The sequence below is a fragment of the Leuresthes tenuis genome, unplaced genomic scaffold (assembly GCF_036924035.1).
Source record: "Leuresthes tenuis unplaced genomic scaffold, fLeuTen1.0.hap1 SCAF_8, whole genome shotgun sequence".
Classification (NCBI taxonomy): domain Eukaryota; kingdom Metazoa; phylum Chordata; class Actinopteri; order Atheriniformes; family Atherinopsidae; genus Leuresthes; species Leuresthes tenuis.
This window is the reverse complement of record NW_027325362.1, coordinates 33,577,227-33,601,698: the sequence shown is the minus strand read 5'-3', so window position 1 is coordinate 33,601,698 and position 24,472 is coordinate 33,577,227. Positions and strand designations below refer to the sequence as shown.

General features: G+C 44.4%; 1 protein-coding gene across 2 annotated transcripts in view; it reads right to left on the bottom strand.

Annotated features, from left to right (window-relative positions):
- Positions 1 to 21,037, bottom strand: part of vps8 (VPS8 subunit of CORVET complex) — a 68,117-nt gene extending 47,080 nt beyond the window's left edge. Inside the window, exons 1-8 of one of the 2 annotated variants that reach the window (XM_072391547.1) lie at positions 20,914 to 21,037; positions 18,068 to 18,136; positions 16,823 to 16,953; positions 14,532 to 14,628; positions 14,317 to 14,349; positions 13,826 to 13,880; positions 6,639 to 6,763; positions 305 to 391 (exon numbers count right to left, since the gene is read on the bottom strand). In XM_072391547.1, coding sequence (XP_072247648.1) covers positions 305 to 391; positions 6,639 to 6,763; positions 13,826 to 13,880; positions 14,317 to 14,349; positions 14,532 to 14,628; positions 16,823 to 16,953; positions 18,068 to 18,136; positions 20,914 to 20,985 — 669 coding nt within the window. In that variant the 5' untranslated portion in view covers positions 20,986 to 21,037. The remainder of the gene's footprint in view (positions 1 to 304; positions 392 to 6,638; positions 6,764 to 13,825; positions 13,881 to 14,316; positions 14,350 to 14,531; positions 14,629 to 16,822; positions 16,954 to 18,067; positions 18,137 to 20,913) is intronic. The other variant, XM_072391548.1, reaches the window with a different exon arrangement.
- Positions 21,038 to 24,472: the final 3,435 nt, after the last annotated feature.

Sequence of the window (24,472 nt, the reverse complement as noted above, 5' to 3'; positions counted from 1 at the left end):
TTATCATTTGACACACATATAAAACAGGTTTCTAGGACTGCCTTCTTTGTAATTGCATGATATCCCTAATTTCCCTCATTAGCTAAATGTCAAATTCCAAATAGAATTTAAATTCTTCCCGACATATAAAGCTCTGAATTATAACTGACTAAGAAGTCAGTAGGTTATTTATAAGGTCAGGCTGATGTACATGTACAGCGCGCTAAGCTGGATTGTTTGGCAAACGCCTCTACATCTGACGGCTCTTAAAGAAACCTGTGGACAGAGAGAGGGATATGCCATTCAGTATGCGAGGATGACTTACCTTAACATGCAGTATAGCTGTTCCGGGAGGATGGGCATCAGTGATAGTCCTAAGAAGCTTCCCATTGGCAAGATCCCACATTGTAATCTATTCATGGACACAGACATACATATAAGAAACTGTGAGATGAAACTATTTAATTTTTTGTTCAATATCATCAGTGCCACATTGTCATGGCCTTATCATATCTATTTTAAAATTTAACAAATCTATGCCTTCAATATTGGAAGTTTTCCCATAGGTAAAAAAAAACTGTGTAGAACATCAATATTTGCAAGGTACTGCAACAAGGTTTGAAGTTAAGGGAATGTGACAACACGTGTTATTTCTTGACGATAATGGCTGAGATGAGTCTGCCACGTTATTTTCACCAAGTTAATATTTTCATTCAGCAGTTCGAATAATAATCAGAATAAGAAAGCAATCAACAGAGACAGGTGAGGAGGAGGTTTGTTTCTTACATTATAAATTAACAATACTGGATCCCTAGCAAATAAGTTCATGGTCCTTGTGAGGAGTTGCTGGGTGTACTATTGTATTTGACACTGACAGATAAATAGGAATTACAATCAACTTTCCAATAACAGCAAAGGCTTTCAGAAAGCGAAGAGGACCCTAATGCTAGCTCGCCTAGCCGTGCTGGACTTGACCACGCTGAAGCTAGCCTGCTAGCTAGTACTCACACAGAGATTAAGGCGATTTGCTCCAACGTAAAGAGTGATCTGAACTTTATCAAGTCTACATTGAGAGATGATGTGAAGAAGGAGCTGACTGAACTCAGAGACAAGATTAACCAGGCCCTGGGTGACATCAGGGGGGACTTGAGAAACACAACAAGACGAGTCGAGGAAGCCTAACAGCATGTAGCCAATCCAGAGGAGCATAATCTCCACCTGGAAGAATTGCTCCAACAATTGAATCAGACAGAGGAATCCCTGCAAACAAAAGTAACAGACTTGGAGACTCAGTCATAGCAAAACTAAATCCACAAGACAAGCCCACTCTTAAAATACAGCGCTACCACCGAGCTCTGAGCTCGTGACCATCTCGGGATGTCCCACCAAGGTCCATAGTAATTAACTTTCAGGAGTATTAAACTCAGGAACAGATCCTGTTATCTGCTTGGAGAGTTTATTTTGACCACATCTAGCAGACAGAGATAGTTACGAAAAGAACAGAGTATGAAGGAATAAGGAGTGCTTAAGGAGAAGCTTATGGTGTTTTTGAACGGTGGACCCAGGATCTCTAACTACGCAAGAGAAGCCGTGGACAACCAGCGAATCGCCTGGTCCAACACCAGGACCCCTCACCACTGCATGGGAGAGGGTCGGGGACAAACGTCGTCAGCAAGCATCCCTCCCGGAGGAGATATGAGAGAAACTGTGCGCTTTCCGCCGCAGCCCCCAGAAGACCTGATCTCAATGCAAGAGATCCCCCAACTGGTCCCCACGGCCCCATAATGTGGCCAAATAGGATTATCTCAGAGGTGACAAAATAAGTGATCGTGCTGGAACTAACAGTACTGGGAAGAGCGTATGGAGGAAGCAAATGAGAATCGAGCAGAAAAGTGCAGAGGGAACACTGCAGGGGGAACACATAAAGGTTGGCTGTGTGGGTTTCACATGATGTTCACTGTCCAAAACCCTTAATTAACTAGACATTAGAGGAGCTGCAAAGATGAGGACCATTCAGTCTGTGAGCAAAGCTGCAGAGAAAGTCATTAGATGGCTTTGAATTTAGAGGGTTCACTTGTGGGTGGTTACTACTGGGACGCTAGTATAGGCACGATCAACCTTACTGGGGTGAGGGTGCCTGGTAGTGAAACACCTGATGACCCCAGGAACATCACAGACAAGGGCATCTAGAAGATGTATCTTACATATGAATAAAATTGAAATTGAAATCATTTTTGTGATGAAATGATAACATTGCAGTCCTAATATAGGTTTACTAATATCAAACAAAGCCAAACATAGCTAAATGAACATGTGATAATTAATAATATACAGTAAAAAGGCAAAAGCATTTCAGCTTCACCCATATTGACCTGAAGCAATATATGCATCCAATATTCAACATGTTAAAATCATGACGTAATGATTTCCAGGTTCAGCATTAACAAAAAGAAAAAACAAATAACAATATCCTTTTACATTTAGAGTCTGAAGCATTGCCAAAACAAATGAAAAATGAGATGTTCTAAAAAACAGTGATAAGCATGAATGAAAGGTCACTCATTTACAATAGACGCAAATAGTTTCAAACCATTTTTATCGAATGTTTTTGGTTCCAGCAGAGGCTGAAAAGTGTTAGGCAGTCTTAGGCCTCAGCTTTCAAAAGCCCTTTCAAACAAATCTTCAGATCATGATATATTAAAAGAGGCCTGGCACAGACCGTCATCCTAAGGCAGGAATATACTTGCTTTCAGTTCTGGATATTCGTGTTAGTCGTGGCTGCCTTGCATATTGTGTGTGTTTGGACAGTTGTTAGTGCACGTCTTCAGAAATTAACACTACATGTTTGCAAACTGCAATATGTAGGTGACCTGTAGAGGCAGCCTGGATGTAGCTGTGAAAATGGCAAAAAGAAAAGAAAAGAAAAGCTTGCAGACAAAGGCTGCCCAGTGACATGTATGCTGGTGAATACAGCTGGTGAGAGATCAGCAGCATAACATCTGTGCGGAGAAACATGCTGGAGAACAGTGTTGATAGGGATTTTTTCCAGCCCGTGTCATCTTGTGCCCCCCGAGTGGAATCTATAACCTGACACTTTATATTGACTGTCCATTTTTCTTATTTTTTTCCAAAATCAAATTTTCCTTTGGGATTAATAAAGTATTATACAATTCAGTTTGAACATTCTTCTTTCTACAATAAGTTCTTTGGGCTTCTCCTGACTCAAGCTGCAGGAGAATCCCAAATAATTATTCTGACCCTGGGGTTGACAAGAGCTCTGTATTAGAAAGTTTTCTGCCTGTCGCTGGAAGTTTTACTTTGGATCAAGCGGATATCGATCCGAGAACAGCTCTCTGACATGTAACATATAAGTGAATGGGTTGACACAATGCCCTAAGTTTTGTTCCACCCTGAGACTTTCTAACAGACTCGCATAGCTCTACATTTGTACTATAAATTCCTGATTTAATCCCCCTCTCAACTTTATTTGTCAATTATGTTTATGTATGTTTATGTTTATATATTTAGCAGACGCTTTTATCCAAAGCGACTTACAAATGAAGATATAACAAGCTATATAAAAAGCTAACAATAAACTATATAGAAGGAACTCAGGAGTCCAACTCTGTCAGAGGTGACAGAGTAGAGATAGGATGCAGGCATAGAAGGAAGTGCAGAAAGATAAAGTGCAGAGATAGAGGGGGTGGGGAAGTACAAGGTAAGTGCTGGGATAGGAGATGCTCTCTGAAGAGCTGGGTTTTCAAGAGCTTCTTGAAGATAGACAGGGACGCCCCTGTTCTGGTAGCGCTCGGTAGGTCATTCCACCATCGTGGGACGACACATGAACAGAGTTTGGATTGTCTTAGGCGTGGTGTAGGAGCTGCTAGACGACAATCCTGGGACCAACGGAGGGACCCAGTTGGGACATAAGCCTTTGCAAGAGCATTCAAGTAGATGGGAGCCGCTCCATTAAGCACTTTGTAGGCTAACATCAGTGACTTGAATTTGATGCGGGCGGCTAAGGGTAGCCAGTGAAGTTCAATGAACAGAGGGGTGACGTGTGCTCTTTTAGGCTGATGGAAGACCAGACGCGCCGCCGCGTTCTGGACCATCTGCAGAGGTTTCACAGCACAGGGTGGGAGACCAGTTAGGAGAGCATTGCAGTAGTCAAGGCGGGAGATGACCATGGCCTGCACCAGGAGCTGGGTGGCATGTTGTGTTAGGTATGGTCTGATCTTTCTTATGTTTAGCAATGCGAAGCGGCATGAACGAGCAACCGAGGTAACGTGATCTTTGAAGGTTAGTTGGTCATCAATCATGACACCCAAGTTTCTAGCAACCTTTGATGGAGCAAGAGATAGGGATTCAGTTTGGATGCAGATGCTGTGGTGTATGGTTGGTTTGGCTGGGAAGACAAGCAGTTCAGTTTTTGGGAGGTTAAGTTGGAGATGATGGGCTTTCATCCATGTTGATATGTCAGAGAGACAGTCTGAGATTCGTGCTGAGACCGTGTGGTCGTCAGGTGGGAATGACAGATAGAGCTGGGTATCATCAGCATAACATTGGTATGAGAAGCCATGTGATCGGATGATCTGTCCCGGTTAGGTGGTGTATATGGCAAAGAGAAGAGGTCACAGTATTGAACCTTGGGGGACCCCTGTGGCAAGGTGGTGCGCTGCAGAAGTGTGACCAAGCCAGGATACTTTGAAAGACCGACCAGTGAGGTATGATTCAAACCAGGAGTGTGCTCTCCCTGTGATGCCCATGATGGAGAGTATGGACAAAAGGATACTGTGGTTGACAGTGTCAAATGCAGCTGATAAGTCGAGCAGGATAAGTACAGAGGACTTAGCTGTCGCTCTGGCTTCTTTTAAGGCTTCTGTCACAGCCAACTGAGCCCTTTCAGTGGAGTGTCCACTTTTAAACCCAGATTGGTTTGGGTCAAGGAGGTTGTTATGTGAGAGGTAATCGGTGACCTGCTTAAAAACCGCCCTTTCAATGATTTTAGACAGAAACGGGAGGAGAGAGACCGGCTGATAATTCTCCACATGAGTTGGAGGGAGGGAAGGTTTCTTGAGCAGCGGTGTAACCTGAGCTTGCTTGAATGTGGTAGGAAATGTGCCCGATGTCAGTGAAGCATTAATCACATGCGTGACTGCGGCAGTTACAGTAGGAGCAATGGATTGGAGAAGATTAGTAGGGACGGGGTCCAGCGGGCATGTAGTAGGACGGCTAGATGTGAGAAGTTTAGACACACTGCTCTGAGCGAGAAGGGTAAATGAGGAAAATGATGCAGTAGGACTTCTGCATGCAGATTTTGTGGTACCAGGTTTGGTAAACTGTTTGCTTACAGCTGCCACTTTGTCAGAAAAAAAATGAGGCAAAGGTGTCTGCTGTTAGACTGGTAGCAGGTGCCGGAGGATTAAGTAGAGTTTTGAAGGTGGAAAAAAGTTTCCGGGTGTCAGTAGCACTATGAATCTTGTTGATGTAGAAAGACTTTTTCGCATCAGTAACACTGGATGTGAATGATGACCGTAGCGCCAGGAGTTTTGCTAGATCTTCAGGATCTTTTGACTTTTACCATTTCCTTTCGGCAGCTCTGAGATTGGTGCGCAACACTCATGAGTATCATTAAGCCAGGGGTGAGACTGGGAGGATCGCGCGGGTTTGGTGGATAGAGGACACAGACTATCCAGAGATAAGCTCAGAGTAGAGCAAAGGGACTCCGTGGCATCATTAACCTGAAGGGAGAAGAATGTGCTGGAGGTTGGAAGAGCGGAGGCAACAACGGAGGAGAAGCGGGTGGGCGACAGGTTGCGAAGATTGCGGCGGAAGGGGGTAGAAGCAGATGGTCTTCTCGGGAGACTCACTCTGAACTGAATGAAATAGTGGTCAGAAAAATGCAGAGGTGTGACAGACAGGGCCTCTGTGGCACAGTTTCTTGAGAAAACGAGATCTAGCACTTTGCCAGCTTTATGAGTCGGAGGACTGCTGAGCAGTTGTAGCTCAAACGAGTGCATTAGTGTCAGAAAATCAGAAGAGTTAGGACTGTCAAGGTGGATGTTCATGTCACCAAGGACAATTATGGGACAGTCATGCTCCAGGATAGAAGAGAGCAAGGTGTCTAGTTCATTTAGAAAGTCACGAGTTGTCCTGGTGGGCAGGGTTTTGACCGGTGCAGTTACCAAGATGGCGTGGTATTCAAAGGTATTGTATTTAGCACCAGGTAGCAGTTGTATTTCCAACACTGTGGTTAAAGCTCGCTAAGAACAGGTGCTGTTGTCACTTAAGGACTCACAGTTAATTTTCTGGTCATCCACAGAATTATTCAAATTGCCTATTTATTTGCATCTGATCCCATGGGAGGCACAGGATCTCAGTCATCCAGGTCATGGAAATCATAAGAGCTTAAATAAAGGCAACAAGAAGAAATCCAGTTGCCCTTACTCGAGCTCTTATGATTCTTTCCACACTACACATGCCAGTTTTTACATGCCATCTTGTTTGATCCTTCCATGCCCAACAAGGCAAAACATCAACATGACGCATTCCAGTACTGTCCACCACCGAGTGGACTAACCTTTTTCCACCCTTTTGAATTTATCAAACTCAAATACACACTGACTCAAAAAAGCAGTCATTTTATGTGGAATTTTTACCTGTCCTTTAGCAAACCCACAGAGGAGTCGTGAGCAATCATGGTTGATGCTGAGGGCAGAAATAGCTCCAAACTCTGCACCCGTTGTCTTGGAACCCAGACAGAGCCGCAGAGCCTGGTTGGTGTCTGAAGTAGAAAACAGGGGAAAAAACTTTGAAAAAAAAAAAAAAAAAAGGCCACAAGCTCAACAAAAGAATAACAGAATCAAACAGCTTATCAGTAACAATACACACTGGAACCATGTGAAGAAATAACAATACATAAATCAATAAAAAGAAAAGAAAAGAAAAGAAAAGAAAAGAAAAGAAAAGAAAAGAAAAGAAAAGCACAGCGCATGCTCTGAAATAATGGGAACTGCATAAAAACAGCCACGTAGAAATAAAATTAAGAAAATAAAAGCATGACTGAACAGGAATGGCCATACCTTTCCCTGCCCAGGCCATCGTTATGTCAGCAGTATAAAGAGACATAAGTCAATTTAGCTGAAATCTAAATCAAATTTAAGTCAAAACCAAAGACACTTTGTGTCTGTGGGAACCAGTAAAACAATTTCATGTTGTGTTATTTTCGTTAGTCACACTCTCCTCCTACTAAAGGTTATAGATCAAAGTCATGTTGTTTCACTAACAAGAACATAAAAATATCAAGTGGGCCATTTTCAGAAAAATTACCATGTTTCAGCAACTTTTGCCCAGTTTTTCCCAATTTCTCAAGACAGAGCTCTTCTCGATGTGTCGGGTTGATGCAATGCAAACACTTCATTACTGACATCTAATGGTTAATGTGGAGAACACAACCATCTCAAACACAGTCGACACAACATCCAGCATCGCCAGATATTATGACAGAAAAATCTATACAAAGAACAGAAGCATTACAATTTAGGGACACAGTGTTGGGCAATTAAAATGGTGTCAACAGCACCATTTTTTCATCAGTTTACTCCCCGTAGGGTAAGCGGTGTGCCAAGAGGGCGGTCAAGCTCAGGTCGTGTACCAGAGGCAACCGAAGGTTCTATGCAGCATCTTAGCTGTTCCTAACTGCGCTCGTCTGGGCAGAGATCTCTGACGCTGTTCCTGATGCTTGTTGGAGCCACTCTCCCAGTTTGGGTTTCACAGCCCAGTGCTCAGACTACCACTGGCACCACTGTTAACTTCACTGCGCCATCTTTTCAACTGGAGCGTATCGTGTTCCTTCTTCTTGGTGTCGTTGTCAATTGCAACATTTCTGCCTTCTTCTGTAATTTGTCGACCACCATAATAGTCAGCCATCATCTGCTTATCAGTCTGGATCTGGGAGTCACACACCTTTGGAGGCATCTCCCAATTTGACTTTGGGACATCCAAACACAGATGTTTGTAGTGATTTCAGTGTAAAACCCTGCACTGAGCGACACCCGAGATTCACATGTGGATTTGGGGACATGATGTTGGAACTTCACCAGCCTGAGAAAGGATAGACACTACCTCACTTTAAATTGGCCTTTATTCTCTGAGATGGTTTGCCTCCCTGCCATAAACGCGTCTGTGAGGACATTAACAACCTGGTGCTAACCAGACCAACAGAGTTATATCCTATCAGCCTATCAGCCTGAAAGAACCAACTGAAATATAAAGAGGGGTGTGGGTTTAGGATGCACCAAATGTTTCTCCCTCCTTGAAAAAAAATGGTAAATTATGGATTCCTTGACACTACATTTTCTCTAAAGGGGAGAACAAGGTGACAAAAGGCGGACCTTCCCTATCCCCTACCTTATCTCCTGCCGAGAGGACCACAAAAAGAAACCAAAAGGGACCATTCTCCTCAGGTTTAATTTTCATCTGGATTATTGACACTACGTTAAATATGCTAATTATCTTTGTATGGGTCATTTAAGGTTTTTATTTAGATCCAGAGCTTAATTTTGACACGACTTACCAGACCGTACAATAAAGAATTAGGAAGTTAGAAAAAAATTTGTGATTTTTACCATGGAGCCACATTTCCATCTAGTGATCACTGACATAGAGTATCTAATCTAAAATAATAAATTAATGAGAGATCTGAATGGCAACCTTTAGCTAATTTATCAATCCATTTTTCCTGTGTGTTCCCTTGAGTTAGGGGATGACATGCATTTTAGTTCTTTACTCATATATATACACAATTTAATATTGTCACTATGGTCTGTTTTAAGCGTATATCCATAATTGTGATAATTGTTGTTAGCCTTGGTCTGCATATTACTAATGTATCTTTCAGACCTCTCTGAACAAATATGTGTTTAGAGAGACTATCCATCCATCCATCATCTGCCGCTTATCCGGGGGTCGGGTCGCGGGGGCAGCAGCTTGAGCAGAGAAACCCAGACGTCTCTGTCCCCGGCCACTTCCTCCAGCTCTTCCGGGGGGACCCCGAGGCGTTCCCAGGCCAGCCGAGAGACATAGTCTCTCCAGCGTGTCCTGGGTCTTCCCCGGGGTCTCCTCCCAGTGGGACGTGCCCGGAACACCTCCCCAGGGAGGCGCCCAGGGGGCATCCTAACCAGATGCCCGAGCCACCTCATCTGACTCCTCTCAATGCGGAGGAGCAGCGGTTCTACTCCGAGCCCCTCCCGGATGACTGAGCTTCTCACCCTATCTCTAAGGGAGAGCCCAGACACCCTGCGGAGGAAACCCATTTCGGCCGCTTGTATTCGCGATCTTGTTCTTTCGGTCACTACCCACAACTCGTGACCATAGGTGAGGATGGGAACGTAGATTGACCAGTAGGTAGAGAGCTTCGCCTTCTGGCTCAGCTCCCTCTTCACAACGACGGGTCGGTGCAGAGCCCGCAACACTGCAGACGCCGCACCGATCCGCCCGTCAATCTCCCGCTCCATTCGTCCCTCACTCGTGAACAAGACCCCGAGATACTTGAACTCCTCCACTTGGGGAAGGATCTCATTCCCGACCCGGAGAGAGCATTCCACCCTTTTCCGGCTGAGAACCATAGTCTCGGATTTGGAGGTGCTGATTCTCATCCCAGCCGCTTCACACTCGGCTGCGAATCGCTCCAGTGAGAGCTGAAGGTCACGGCCTGACGACGCTAACAGAACCACATCATCTGCAAAAAGCAGAGACCCGATTCTGAGGTCGCCAAATCGGACACCCTCAACGCCCTGGCTGCGCCTAGAAATTCTGTCCATAAAAGTTAGGAACAGAATCGGTGACAAAGGGCAGCCCTGACGGAGTCCAACTCTCACCGGAAACGTATCCGACTTACTGCCGGCAATGCGGACCAAACTCTGGCACCGGTCATACAGAGACCGAACGGACCCTATCAAGGGGTCCGGCACTCCATATTCCCGGAGCACCCCCCACAGGACTCCACGAGGGACACGGTCGAACGCTTTCTCCAAGTCCACAAAACACATGTAGACTGGTTGGGCGAACTCCCATGCACCCTCCAGGATCCTGCCGAGGGTATAGAGCTGGTCCACTGTTCCACGGCCAGGACGAAAGCCACACTGCATCTCCTGAATCCGAGGCTCGATTATCCGACGGATCCTCCTCTCCAATACCCCCGAATAGACCTTACCAGGGAGGCTGAGGAGTGTGATACCCCTATAGTTGGAACACACCCTCCGGTCCCCCTTTTTAAAGAGGGGGACCACCACCCCAATCTGCCAGTCCAGAGGCACTGTCCCCGATGTCCACGCGATGCTGCAGAGGCGTGTCAGCCAAGACAGCCCTACAACATCCAGAGCCTTGAGAAACTCAGGACGGACCTCATCCACCCCCGGGGCCTTGCCACCGAGGAGCTTTTTGACCACCTCGGCAACCTCAGCCCCAGAAATGGGAGGCCCCGTCTCCGAGCTCTCCGACTCTGCCTCTTCCGAGCACGTGTTGGTAGGATTGAGGAGTTCCTCGAAGTACTCCCCCCACCGACTCACAACATCCCTAGTTGAGGTCAGCAAAGCCCCGTCCCCACTGTAAACAGTGTTGACTGTGAGCCGCTTCCCCCCCCTGAGACGCCGGATGGTGGACCAGAATCTCTTCGAGGCCGTCCGGAAATCGTTCTCCATGGTCTCACCGAACTCCTCCCAGGCCCGAGTTTTTGCCTCAGCAACCGCCGAAGCCGCAGCCCGTCTGGCCTGTCGGTACCTATCAGCTGCTTCCAGGGTCCCACTGGCCAAAAAGGCCCGATAGGACTCCTTCTTCAGCTTGACGGCTTCCCTCACCACTGGTGTCCACCAGCAGGTTCGAGGGTTGCCGCCACGACAGGCACCGACCACCTTACGGCCACAACTCCGATCAGCTGCCTCGGCAATGGAGTCACGGAACATGGCCCATTCGGACTCAATGTCCCCCACCTCCCCCGGGATATGGTTGAAGCTCTGTCGGAGGTGGGAGTTAAAGCTCCTTCTGACGGGGGATTCTGACAAACGCTCCCAGCAGACCCTCACAATACGTTTGGGCCTGCCAGGTCTGATCGGCATCCTCCCCCACCAGCGGAGCCAACTCACCACCAGGTGGTGATCAGTTGACAGCTCCGCCCCTCTCTTCACCCGAGTGTCCAGGACATACGGCCGCAAGTCCGATGATACAACCACAAAGTCGATCATCGAACTGCGGCCAAGGGTGTCCTGGTGCCAAGTGCACATATGGACACCCTTATGTCTGAACATGGTGTTCGTTATGGACAGTCCATGACCAGCACAGAAGTCCAACAACATAACACCACTCTGGTTCAGATCGGGGGGGCCGTTCCTCCCAATCACACCCCTCCAGGTCTCACTGTCATTGCCCACGTGAGCATTGAAGTCCCCCAGCAGAACGAGGGAGTCTCCGGTAGGAGCATTCTCCAGTGCCTCCCCCAGAGACTCCAAAAAGGGTGGGTACTCTGAACTGCTGTTTGGCGCATAGGCACAAACAACAGTCAGGACTCGTCCCCCCACCCGAAGGCGGAGGGAGGCTACCCTCTCGTTCACTGGGGTAAACCCCAATGTACTGGCACACAGCCGGGGGGCAATAAGTATGCCCACACCTGCTCTGCGCCTCTCACCACGGGCAACTCCAGAGTGGAAGAGAGTCCAACCCCTCTCAAGAGGACTGGTTCCAGAGCCCAAGCCGTGCGTCGAGGTGAGTCCGACTATATCTAGCCGGAACCGCTCAGCCTCGCGCACCAGCTCCGGCTCCTTCCCCAACAGAGAGGTGACATTCCACGTCCCAAGAGCTAGCTTCAGTAGCCGAGGATCAGACCGCCAAGGCCTCTGCCTTCGGCCGCTACCCAGCTCACATCGCACCCGACCCCCAGAGAGACTATAGAATGGAGAAACAGACGTATTTTTAACACTAGAACTAAACTTTGAACTGGAAGGCCATACAGTTTTCAGTCATCTAATTGGCTTAAATCGTAGTACTGTAGTACCGAAACAATCCACTCCAACATGTCTCAATGACCACCACCCAGTAGAACTCACTCCCTTCATCACAAAGTGTTTCGAGCAGCAAGTCCTTGCACATCCTGCCTCCCCCCTACCAGCACTGCTCGTCCATTGCCACCCTAAACACCGGCGTACCAGAAGGCTGAACAAGTTTGTTCCCCTACTTACTCCCTCCCTCCCGACTGCAGACCTGTACATGGTTTTTAGTAAGACCATTACTAAGTTTGCACACACTGGCCTATCCATATCAAAGGTGTGGTGGTGGAGTGTGTGTCCCACTTCAACTTCCTGGGGACCCAGGTGTCACAGGATCTCTCCTGGACAACATACTGCTCCAACCTGGTTAAGAAGGCTCACCAGCGCCTCTTCTTCCTGAGGATTCTGAGGAAGAACCACCTCACCTCAGACATCCTCAGAGAGCACCCTTACCAACTGTATTAGAGTCTGGTATGGGAACGCATCCCCTACACCTGCTGCAGAAAGGTGCTGCAGCAGGTAGTGAATGCTGCTTAGCGCATTGCTGGAGCCTCACTTCCTGCAACTGAGGACATATATAAGAAATGTTGTCTCAGGTGAGCACACGACATCAGGTGCCACCCCCCTCCTGCCCTCTGGGAGGTGCTACAGGAGCCTATTGCATATTTTCCCAGTAATAATCACAATCTGCACCACTGTACACACTGGTTAGTTATACATACCATGAAGTCATAGCCCACTGTACATTCCTGCACACACATATTTCTGTATATTATATACCTGCACTTCTGTATATATCATATCATCCTGCAGTTACTGCTGGTTAGATCCAATCTGTATATCGTTGCCTGTACATGTGACATGTGCAATGACAGTAAAGTACTAAATCCAATCTAGTTCCTATGCGGTGGTATTGTCTTAAGCAGAAAAGATTGTGTATGACACTTCAATAACAGTATTATCAGAAGCTACATCTTACCCTATTTACCCTAATCTGATGTTCACGAGGTTTTGTGCATCAACAGGCACACAACATTAAAAGAGACATCTTATGGTTTAAAAAAAAAAACATTAGTTCACTAACTCTGGAATCAAATGAGTTAATAATGCTCTTTACTTACTAAACTCTGATTTTGAATTTGTCACTGAATGCACCATCAGTACAGTACTGTTATAGCCATTACAAAACCAAACATTGGTGAAATATTAGAAACATTAGCAGCAGTTTAACAACAAAAATGTAGACAAAACGCAGAGAACTGCAGCGTTTAAGGAGAAGATGCATCATTGAGGAATTATGACACGAGTCCCGAATGACGCTATCAACCAGCCAGCAGTGGTGCTGCACTAAAAGATTTTCTTTTTAAAAGCACTTTGTTGTGTGGTCTCAGCTCTCAGGTTATATTATTAGTAATAGCATTAATAATAGTATTAATCCTCCATCTGTATTTGAGGAAATACAGAAAGTACTACCAATCTGAAAAGAAGCAGACCCTGATGAAGTGGGGAGATCCAGTGGTTCACTCCAAACCATGAAAAGGCTTGCTTGAATAAAGGTGTAAATCAATGAAAATAAAGGGGCTGCTGAACTGTCTCAGAGTCACAGACATTTCATTACCACCTCAGGGAATTCTATAAGCTTGTGAAAAAAAAGTAATACATTTAAAATATGACAGTAAATACACCAGAAAATGGAATTGGCTTTGTTTAAAACAGCTAAAACATCATAAAAAGTTTTAAATGAACACATTCTTAATAACACTGTAAGCATGCAAAATGCAGAATAGGGTGGTCCTGATTAGACTCACCAAAGACCAGAGCCAGACCATGAGATGTTCCCACAGCAATTACACCTGCCATCGTCTGAACACACACACATACAAAAAAATCTGCTTAGGACACACTGGAGGAAATCAGCAGAGGGTCTGGTGTAGACATGAAAAAACATATCAAATGCTTTCCATTCATGCTGCGTCCTCACTTCACAAGATTTCACAAAGCTGTCCTAACTCCCACATTTTCTTGCTGTTTCTCCATCAGGATGCCATTTCAGGTAAAAAATAACTTGACTTATTTGAAAACTCCTGAATGTGAAGCATCGTCTCCCTCCCACTTCCTGTTTGTTCATCATTTACTGTTAAGCAAAATGTCAACAGTAGAATCTTCAATCTTCTCTTTGTAGTATCAAGCCAGTTGTGAAACTGCCTGAATAAATCATGTCCATGAATTTGCCCTTAAACTACTTACTGTTACCTCTGCTTGTTGAGTTGAACTGTTGGTTGTAAAAACTAATACTTACTATTGCAGTAGGCAGTCCAGCATCCACTTTGTCCTGAGTAAAGACACAAGTCAGATTTTTTTTATTTGGTCTTGTCTTTGTGCGTTTCTGTACTTTCATAAGGTGTGTGTAAGTATACATGTTTCTGTGTTTTGTGGACAAATTCTAGGTTCAGATTTAAATTAGCTTTAGGTAAAGGGTAGGGTTGTGAATTATGAAAAAGAGAAGAGACTTACAGCAGCAGCAACAATCTGTGCAGAGATGCCCTTCAGCTGGCTGAGTCGAAGAACTGACCCATGAACTGCTGTATTCGGATCCAGTGTCTTCCTCTTTCTTCATTTAATCCACAGAAAGACACATTAAACATGTCAAAACAATGCACACATCCAACAGACACAGTAGCAAAAAGACACACATTCGGTTTACTTGCACATGCAAACAATAAGAGGCATTTGTTTGGTTGGTGGTCACCTTTCAAGAGAACAACTTTACAATTATAACTTAGGCTTGCATTAGTTCATTCTTCTGCAGATTTGGAGAACTAGTAGAGCACTAAGAGTAGAGCACTAAGAGTAGAGCACTAAGAGTAGAGCACTAAGTGTAGAGCACTAAGAGTAGAGCACTAAGAGTAGAGCACTAAGTGCAGAGCACTAAGAGTAGAGCACTAAGTGTAGAGCACTAAGTGTATAGCACTAAGAGTAGAGCACTAAGTGTAGAGCACTAAGAGTAGAGCACTAAGTGCAGAGCACTAAGAGTAGAGCACTAAGAGTAGAGCACTAAGTGCAGAGCACTAAGAGTAGAGCACTAAGTGTAGAGCACTAAGAGTAGAGCACTAAGTGTAGAGCACTAAGAGTAGAGCACTAAGTGTAGAGCACTAAGAGTAGAGCACTAAGTGTAGAGCACTAAGTGTAGAGCACTAAGTGCAGAGCACTAAGAGTAGAGCACTAAGTGTAGAGCACTAAGTGTAGAGCACTAAGAGTAGAGCACTAAGTGTAGAGCACTAAGTGTAGAGCACTAAGAGTAGAGCACTAAGTGCAGAGCACTAAGAGTAGAGCACTAAGTGCAGAGCACTAAGTGCAGAGCACTAAGAGTAGAGCACTAAGAGTAGAGCACTAAGTGCAGAGCACTAAGAGTAGAGCACTAAGTGCAGAGCACTAAGTGCAGAGCACTAAGAGTAGAGCACTAAGAGTAGAGCACTAAGAGTAGAGCACTAAGTGTAGAGCACTAAGAGTAGAGCACTAAGAGTAGAGCACTAAGTGTAGAGCACTAAGAGTAGAGCACTAAGTGTAGAGCACTAAGAGTAGAGCACTAAGAGTAGAGCACTAAGTGCAGAGCACTAAGAGTAGAGCACTAAGTGTAGAGCACTAAGTGTAGAGCACTAAGAGTAGAGCACTAAGTGTAGAGCACTAAGAGTAGAGCACTAAGTGCAGAGCACTAAGAGTAGAGCACTAAGAGTAGAGCACTAAGTGCAGAGCACTAAGAGTAGAGCACTAAGTGTAGAGCACTAAGAGTAGAGCACTAAGTGTAGAGCACTAAGAGTAGAGCACTAAGTGTAGAGCACTAAGAGTAGAGCACTAAGTGTAGAGCACTAAGTGTAGAGCACTAAGTGCAGAGCACTAAGAGTAGAGCACTAAGTGTAGAGCACTAAGTGTAGAGCACTAAGAGTAGAGCACTAAGTGTAGAGCACTAAGTGTAGAGCACTAAGAGTAGAGCACTAAGTGCAGAGCACTAAGAGTAGAGCACTAAGTGCAGAGCACTAAGAGTAGAGCACTAAGAGTAGAGCACTAAGAGTAGAGCACTAAGTGTAGAGCACTAAGAGTAGAGCACTAAGTGCAGAGCACTAAGTGCAGAGCACTAAGAGTAGAGCACAAAGAGCAGAGCACTAAGAGTAGAGCACTAAGAGTAGAGCACTAAGTGTAGAGCACTAAGTGTAGAGCACTAAGAGTAGAGCACTAAGTGCAGAGCACTAAGAGTAGAGCACTAAGTGCAGAGCACTAAGAGTAGAGCACTAAGTGTAGAGCACTAAGTGTAGAGCACTAAGAGTAGAGCACTAAGTGTAGAGCACTAAGAGTAGAGCACTAAGTGTAGAGCACTAAGTGTAGAGCACTAAGAGTAGAGCACTAAGTGCAGAGCACTAAGAGTAGAGCACTAAGTGCAGAGCACTAAGAGTAGAGCACTAAGTGCAGAGCACTAAGAGCAGAGCACTAAGTGCAGAGCACTAAGAGTAGAGCACTAAGAGTAGAGCACTAAGAGTAGAGCACTAAGTGTAGAGCACTAAGAGTAGAGCACTAAGTGCAGAGCACTAAGAGTAGAGCACAAAGAGCAGAGCACTAAGAGTAGAGCACTAAGTGCAGAGCACTAAGAGTAGAGCACTAAGTGCAGAGCACTAAGAGTAGAGCACTAAGAGTAGAGCACTAAGTGCAGAGCACTAAGTGTAGAGCACTAAGAGTAGAGCACTAAGAGCAGAGCACTAAGTGTAGAGCACTAAGTGTAGAGCACTAAGTTTAGAGCATGTGTGCGTTCATGCCGTTTAAGATATGCTGGGTCTCCACTGTCAGAGCTGGCCAGGGAGGAGGTGTCACAGGAATGAGCATCCATGTTGTCTGTGTTTAGTATGCAAGTGTCCTCCAAAACAAATGGATCCTCCTCATCCTCCATCTGCAACACACAGCAATGAAACACACAGGTCAGCTGCAGTGTGCACAATAAAAGCAAGCTCACTTGTAGTTGGGGATTTACAACAGCTGACCACATATGCAACAGTGCCTGGCAGCTGCTGACCAGAAATACATGTCACTTCCTCAGCACAGTTTTGCTAATCTTGCAAACCACTTAATAGATTATATAATAATCAAATAAAGCTTCATATTCACAGCTGAAACCTCAGGACAGCACAGTGATGTGGGGATTGGCTGTTGCCTCTCAGCAGGATGACTACAAGTTCAAATGTTTGCATGTTCTAACTGTGCCTCCTTGGATTGTCTCTGGTTCCCACAGACCAAAGACGTGCATGTTTGGTTAGCTGGGGATTCAGAATTGTACATTGATGTGAGCATGCACAGTCATCAGTGTCTCCGTAAGCCATGTGATGGTCTGGTGACTTTCCAGGATGGACTGCAGCCAGACATGGTGGAATCACAGTATCCTTCAGAATCTTAAAAAAATACAATTCTAACTCTTACTTTGTGCAACCTAGCACTGTGCACAAGCTTTTTGTTTTGCTTGCTTTCATCTTGTTTTTGAAGTGGGAATGTGTGAAGAACCTGTGAGTCATCAGCATCTGAGCTGCAGTAGACGGCAGTCAGCGTGCTCTCCGTTTAGAGAATTAGAAAAGATGCCTGACTGGGGAGCCCAGCTAACCGCTGCTCAGACCAGGGATAAAAAACAATCCTCTCAAGTTTCAGTGGAGTTCAAGCAGACACCATTCTGTGGATCTTAACTCAAAGGTAAACCCTTTTGCTTTAAGTGCCATGAAATTTCTGAGGTTCAGGTTCTTTGAGATGCTGAATCTTTGCTCTTCTGTGGCCCTGTTCTGAGCGCTCTTAGTTTAGCTCTCCATCCCAATTCATCTTTGATTTTCTAAAGAGAACGCGCTCCGAGTGCAGCTTACTGCGGTTAAGACTGCTCACAAGTGCTTCACATAACCCCACTTCAAAAGAATCGAGACTTGTTTTTTTATTTCTGTCACAGAATATCCCTTTAACACACCATTTAATGCTACAGTGTCTGAGTCAAAGTACAAGATGGAAAAGATGAAAACTTTGTCCTTGACCTGACTAAGGATGCTTTCCAGCGTGGGAGGTGTATCCACTTGAGGAATGTCAAACTCCTTATCGTCAATCTAAGAACAGATGTGGACAAAAACACATAGGATTAGGGAGCAGTATTTGTTGTGCTACATCTAATGGGCTGCTTGTGATCACTGTTGAAAAATTGTGAAGAGCTGTTGTGCAGTCTAGTGCACGAACAGATTCAGAGGGAAGTTCTATTCTTACAAACTTACAAATAGCCTAATGGATTGCTGTAATTCACCAAGACAAGTGGAGTCCAGGTTTAGAAACGTCAACACTGGCTGATACGTTCAGTTTTCAGTGGAAATCATTAATACAGGCTTCAATATTTTATCAAACATAGATAAATCCCCATTTAGAATCTGTGTAATGGCAATCATTTTACATTTGGTGGAAAAACGTGTGTAGCAGTGCTGCTTTTGGTCTGCATTTAGGATGAGGGTTCGATGTCCAGCAGACATGACAGTTACAGTAACAGATGGATTCAGAAAATGACATTTGTACAGAAAGTTACTTTGTTTTAAACATCCATCCATTTTCTATACCCGCTTATTCCAACTCAGGGTCGCGGGGGGGCTGGAGTCTATCCCAGCGGTCATTGGGCGAGAGGCAGAGTACACCCTGGACAGGTCGCCAGTCCATCACGGGGCCACACAGAGACAAACGAGACAAACAACCACACACACTCACACTCACACCTAAGGACAATTTAGAGTCTCCAGTTAACCTGACAGCATGTTTTTGGACGGTGGGAGGAAGCCGGAGTACCCAGAGAGAACCCACGCATACACGAGGAGAACATGCAGACTCCACACAGAAAGAACCAGCCGGGAGTTGAACCTGGAACCTCTGCTGTGAGGCGACGCTGCTGACCACCACACCACTGTGCAGCCCCCTCATTTTAAACATTTACTCCAAATATTTCAGATTAAGTTTCCATCGGTTGTTTTTATGGGTGGTTTCATCACACTCCTAATCTGCCTTTTTAATACTGATCATCAGATTGTTCCACTTCTACAAACATTTTTCACCAGTACACATGAAAATAAAAGGCTGAAAATCTAAATATGAGGATGAAAGAGGACACAGAAAAAAGGAATAAGAAAACCGGAACCTGTGCTATCTGTTAAGCAGATGTATCAGAAAAGAGCCAAACAAACTAAATAACTGAAAAACAACACAAACCGTGAAACTGTACAGATAATAAAACGTTTTTTGTAAAAAAAACAGGTTGAGAGATCATTTTATGAGGAGATGAGACGCTCAGGACAATGTAATACGATACAAATATGGCATGAGTTTTAAAATATACTTCAAAAGTTTATCCACCAGCCAGACTTCAAAATAATGCTGTCGAATCAGAACAAAGGCAGAACGCTGGACCTCCCAGTATCATCTGACAGCCATGAGATGCCTTACAGCCTACACTGGACCCATTAACCCATTTATTCCAGAATGTGTGGCAACACATTGCAGCATCTCCCATCTGGTTGTGTGTTTTGTTGAGATATCTTTCCCCAGTGTGCGGCTGGAGTGTGAGATACTGCCAAGTTAAATGAAGGGGCTTGGAGTGCTTATGGATACAGCAGGAATATTACAAATGTGTTTCACTGAGACGAGGTTACAGGAGCTCATACAACAGCGCTCTACCGACAGAGACTTCAGGAACCGCAGCAAAAGCAAAGGTGGAGGTACCGCAGCGCTTGTTAACAACAGATGCTCTCTGTGAAGGAGAGAAGTGGAGTTTCCGTCTATTTCACCTACGTAATGCTGAGCGCTGGAAAGCTGAACACAAACATCAGGGAATATCATGCTGGCCATATCTGACCTGTAAGTTAAAAAATGGAAATGCAGCCCTGGTGCAACTGCACAGTTAGCATTAACCGGTGTGAATGAACTAGGTTCCCTAGTTTGGCAAGAAGGTGGTGGCAGAGATATACTTACTACATGGTTGTAATAAACAGGTTCATGGTCTTTACTTAAACTGAACAGGAGCTAAATATAGACACAATAAGAGAGGTCATATAAGAGAGAAAATCTTTTTAAGTGTTGTGATAATTCCTTACCTGACCAAAACTAAAGATTAGAGAGGAAAATAATAAAACAGCAACATAAAAACCATGAGATCCTGAAAGGAATCCATATCGGAACATCTCATGGGGCTCTTTGCTGACTCTCCAAGACTGAACATTTCCTAAACTGATGCTGATGTTAGAGGACTTTCGGAAACACTCAGGTTAGATATTCAACACAGCAAAAACACTAATTCTCACAGGTCCAGGTCCAGATATTACAAAAATATATGGAATGATAAAGGAATAGGAATATTTAGGTGTGGTATTGGCAGAAAAAATCCAAAAACATTTCAAATAAATCACGAGTTTAGTAATAATATTAAGATGGATTTTTGGGCAGTGGTCAACTGCTTGTGTGGCCCGGTGGCGAGTTGGGTGAATGTGTTATGCTGTGTGAAAGCACCAGAAGTTCAGCCCATTTACATGCTCCCTACTGAGAGCCTTCCTGCTAAACCCGTGGATGCTGAAAAGACTTCCAGCTGTGGACAACAGCCCCTCCTCTGGGAAGACTTCAATTTCCGGGTCACCGGAGGAGGACGGAGACAGCTGATTTGGACAAATGAGATGAGCGTGTTGAGTCACACGCGCGGTGGTTCCGTCCCAACTTCAGCGATACCCCGCGTGCACGATGTGCAGTCCGAGTCTCTTCACCATGTTTCCTTATTGATTCCACTTCAACATTTTCCATCGAGTTCAGATAAAGTATTTCTGAACTATGTTACATGGATTATTCAGTTAACCCCCCACCTTACCGATTCCACTTCCATCAGGTTGAGCTGCGAAGAAGCAGAGAGAAGACTCCGGGTTTCTGGAGACTGCGACATTTTTCTGTTTACATGGATGGACGAGCAGAATCGGGGTTTTCTTCTTCTTCGGAGATTTTTTCTTCTTCTTGAATTTTATTAGCGCTTGGTAATAAACGATTAGTGTTTTACCGCCACCAGCTGGTATGGAGGGTGGACCTGACGACACAATCTTAGTTTTCTCAAGCGATCAGTGAGTTCTGTGGCTGAGAGCACTTATTTCAGACCAAATCATTTCTCTTCTTTGTTCTGAATATCTCTGACAGTGTACAGAGTATCACCTCTGCTCCCTCCTGCACATCTCACCGTCCCACTTTAATTTATATTCTATGAAACCCCTGTCCTCTGCTATGGAACTCAGCAGGTGCCACCAGGACACCAAAAACCTGGTGAAAATCTGTCCACTGGGTTTTTTCCTCCTGGTGGCACTCTGTTTTAAATATTTCTTGCAGTTTCTGCTTAACGATGCTCCTGATAACTGATCTGTTGAGGTTAACCATCACATATTTCTTTTTCTAACGTCTTTTGCCCTCACCATTTTTGTCTTCACCTCACTCACCTCCAGCTAGACACCTCATTATATTTCTTACCCTCTAACACTTTTCTAATATGTTTGACTATGTCCACGTGATCAAATCATCAAACCATAATCCATAATAAAGGACTTTAAAGTTCTCTCCAATTACTGATCATAGAAGTGTAGTTTTATTTTACTGGCACTGCTCTTCCAAGTAAAAACATTTGTCTTGCCAACTGCTAATTTTCAATCCCATTCATACGTCAGATTTCCTCCTCTCTTCTCAAAAACTCCATCAGAAATAAATGAAAACCACATCCTATTTTCTGCTCCCATGAAAACATCATTTGTCATTAATGAAGATAATAAAAGGCTTATAATGCCTCCAAATTGTATAATTCCTTTCAGAAATGGAATTGTTAATCCATCTAAATACTGTTCATCTGATCTTTAATACCTATTTTTTATGTTGTTTTTTTTCTTGCCTCGTGACTTCTAAATGGACTGCTGAGCAGCTTCTTTAATGTCATCACCATCCTCATCAATATGAATACTATACTATTTCAGTCAGTAATGTACTCCATATAGCTCCCAATTTGCATTTGAGAAGGATCAGATCTGTAACCTCCTCTCACGTGGTAACGCAGTGGCTGAGTCTGGATTACTTTGTGATAGTGACAGAGACTGTCAACTGTCTATGTACCACCTCAAGTAAATGCTTGTCACGGCTAGGTGACTAGCACCACAGAAGCGAAGGCAAGGTAAGGGGACAATGAGAAAAAAAACACTGGAGTCAGCCTAATTACCACAAACATTGTGAGACATTTGTGAGGCAAAGAATGCCCAAATGAGGGCAGGTGAGAAGCTGGTGTCACAGCAGGAGCAATCCAGACTCCGCCCCGGGCTCCTAGGAAACTTGCCCACAGCCAAGCATGACAATGCTAAGCTAGCCTTTGAGCAACTACAATGTTCCATGAACACTACATAACAACACAAACAAGACGACGTTGTGTTTGGAGCGGGGGACTTTAGTCATTCATCATAAAAACTGTCATGCCCAAGTTCTTCAAAAATATAAACTTTCCTATCAGACGCAGGAAAAAGTCTGTTGTATGAGGACCGATCTTGCCTGGACCCAGGAAACCATGACACTGATCTAAATAGACACGTGTGTCTAACATACATGTACACAAAAGGTGTCTGACTTGTATTCTGAACAAAGGTTACATACACTGCCTGTCTGCATGCCATGTAACATCACTGTTATGTCTTACATGTGACTTGAAATGTAACTTAGCAACAACACTGGTGGTGGCTTTGACCATGGACTGTTACGTGTTGGTGAGCGCAAAGGCTCATGGGAACAGTTAAGCATCAAAGTCATGTCACAGTCTGCCCTGTCTCAGTTTATGTTAATCATGTTATCAGTTTATGTTATGTCACAGTCTGTTCTATTAGTTTGTCATGTCACAGTTTATGTTTAATCATGTTATGTTCTAGTCATGTTTTTCCCCTGTCACGTTCAGTTCACTCACGTCACCTGTCTAATTGTTCACAGCTGCACCTCATGTCACTGATCACTCCCCTTGTATTTAGCTTCCTGGTTTACTTTGAGTCACTGCAGAATCCGCACTATCCCTCCATGCTTTGCTGCACAAAAAGATAAGTCTGGTTTTCCTGCCTCATAGTCTTGTGTTATCATAGTCATAGTATTTATTCATAGTCCAGTTTCTTTGCTTATTCATATTCATAGTCTAGTTTTGTTTCAAGTGTAAGTATTTTTTAAATCCGGCTCTGCCGCGCCTTTTGTTCCTGCTGTGCTCCCTGTTTTTGTTTGGAATAAACCTTTTTGTGAACCAAGAGAGCTGTATCTGGGTCCTACCTTTTCCTCGATCCTGACAAGTCATTAGTTTAGTAGTGTTGTACTCTTTGTGGGAGATCATGCTACATGTATGTTTTAATTAATTCACAACACAGACACTGGTTTTTGAGTTATTTGATTCGTAATTTCGTCAGATGATGTGGCAGTCCAAAATAAATCTGGATTTTATTAGAGCAGAGCGACAGTCTGGAAATGCTTTAAGTGTTCACAAATTGACATTTAGTCTTAATGGGTGGATTTTCAGTCCCAATTTCTGATGTGGATAGCTGTGTCATGGGACATGAGCAAGAAAAAGAAGAACCCAAAGAGCAGTACCAAACTGTTGATAGACAGACATGTGTCAGAACCAAAAGACTTTATCATAAATACATCAGAGGAATCCAAAGGCTTGAACAACAAACTGAGAGAACACAGACTGCAGATGTTGCCAACGAAGATGGCGTAGACAAGGATCTGGCACTGAACAAAGGAAACATGGCAGTATTTAAATGTAGGGAGCTAATGACTAACACAGGACAAGTAATGGCGATTAGCTGACAGAATCCAGGTGTACAGGGAGAGTAGAAAACAAGGGTCTGGTCAAACAGCCTTTTTTGCTTAGGAAGGTTCCTAACTGAATGAAATGATACAGGAGTATCTGAGTATCTGAACAGCTTTTCCAAGTGATTTTCACCCAGCTGTACTGGTTTGTGTGGATGAGTGAGGACAGGAGGGTAAGCGTGAGCAGCCAGTTACTACTTTTTTAAAAATTGACTTCATAGAGCATCACATTTGTGTAACAGTGTGATAAGAATGCATTAGACAAAACATTTATTGAACATTTGTAATTTCCGTGCTGCAAAGCCACATCACAGCTGAGTGTCAGTGTGGTCGCCTTTTCTTGAGTCCTTAAGAATTTCACTTACCATCTTTCCGTAAATTCTTAACCTTCATTGTATGTTTTCCATCAGGGTCAAAGAAAAGAGAAGAAAATGTAGGAGTTTTTTTCCACTATTCGACCGGACCCCATGACTAACTGAGACTCTGGTGAGAGGAAGGAGATCTTCCTTATTGAACGTTTGCAAGTGCTACATCAGCTTAGATCTTCACCTGTGCTCTGGATATTAGTT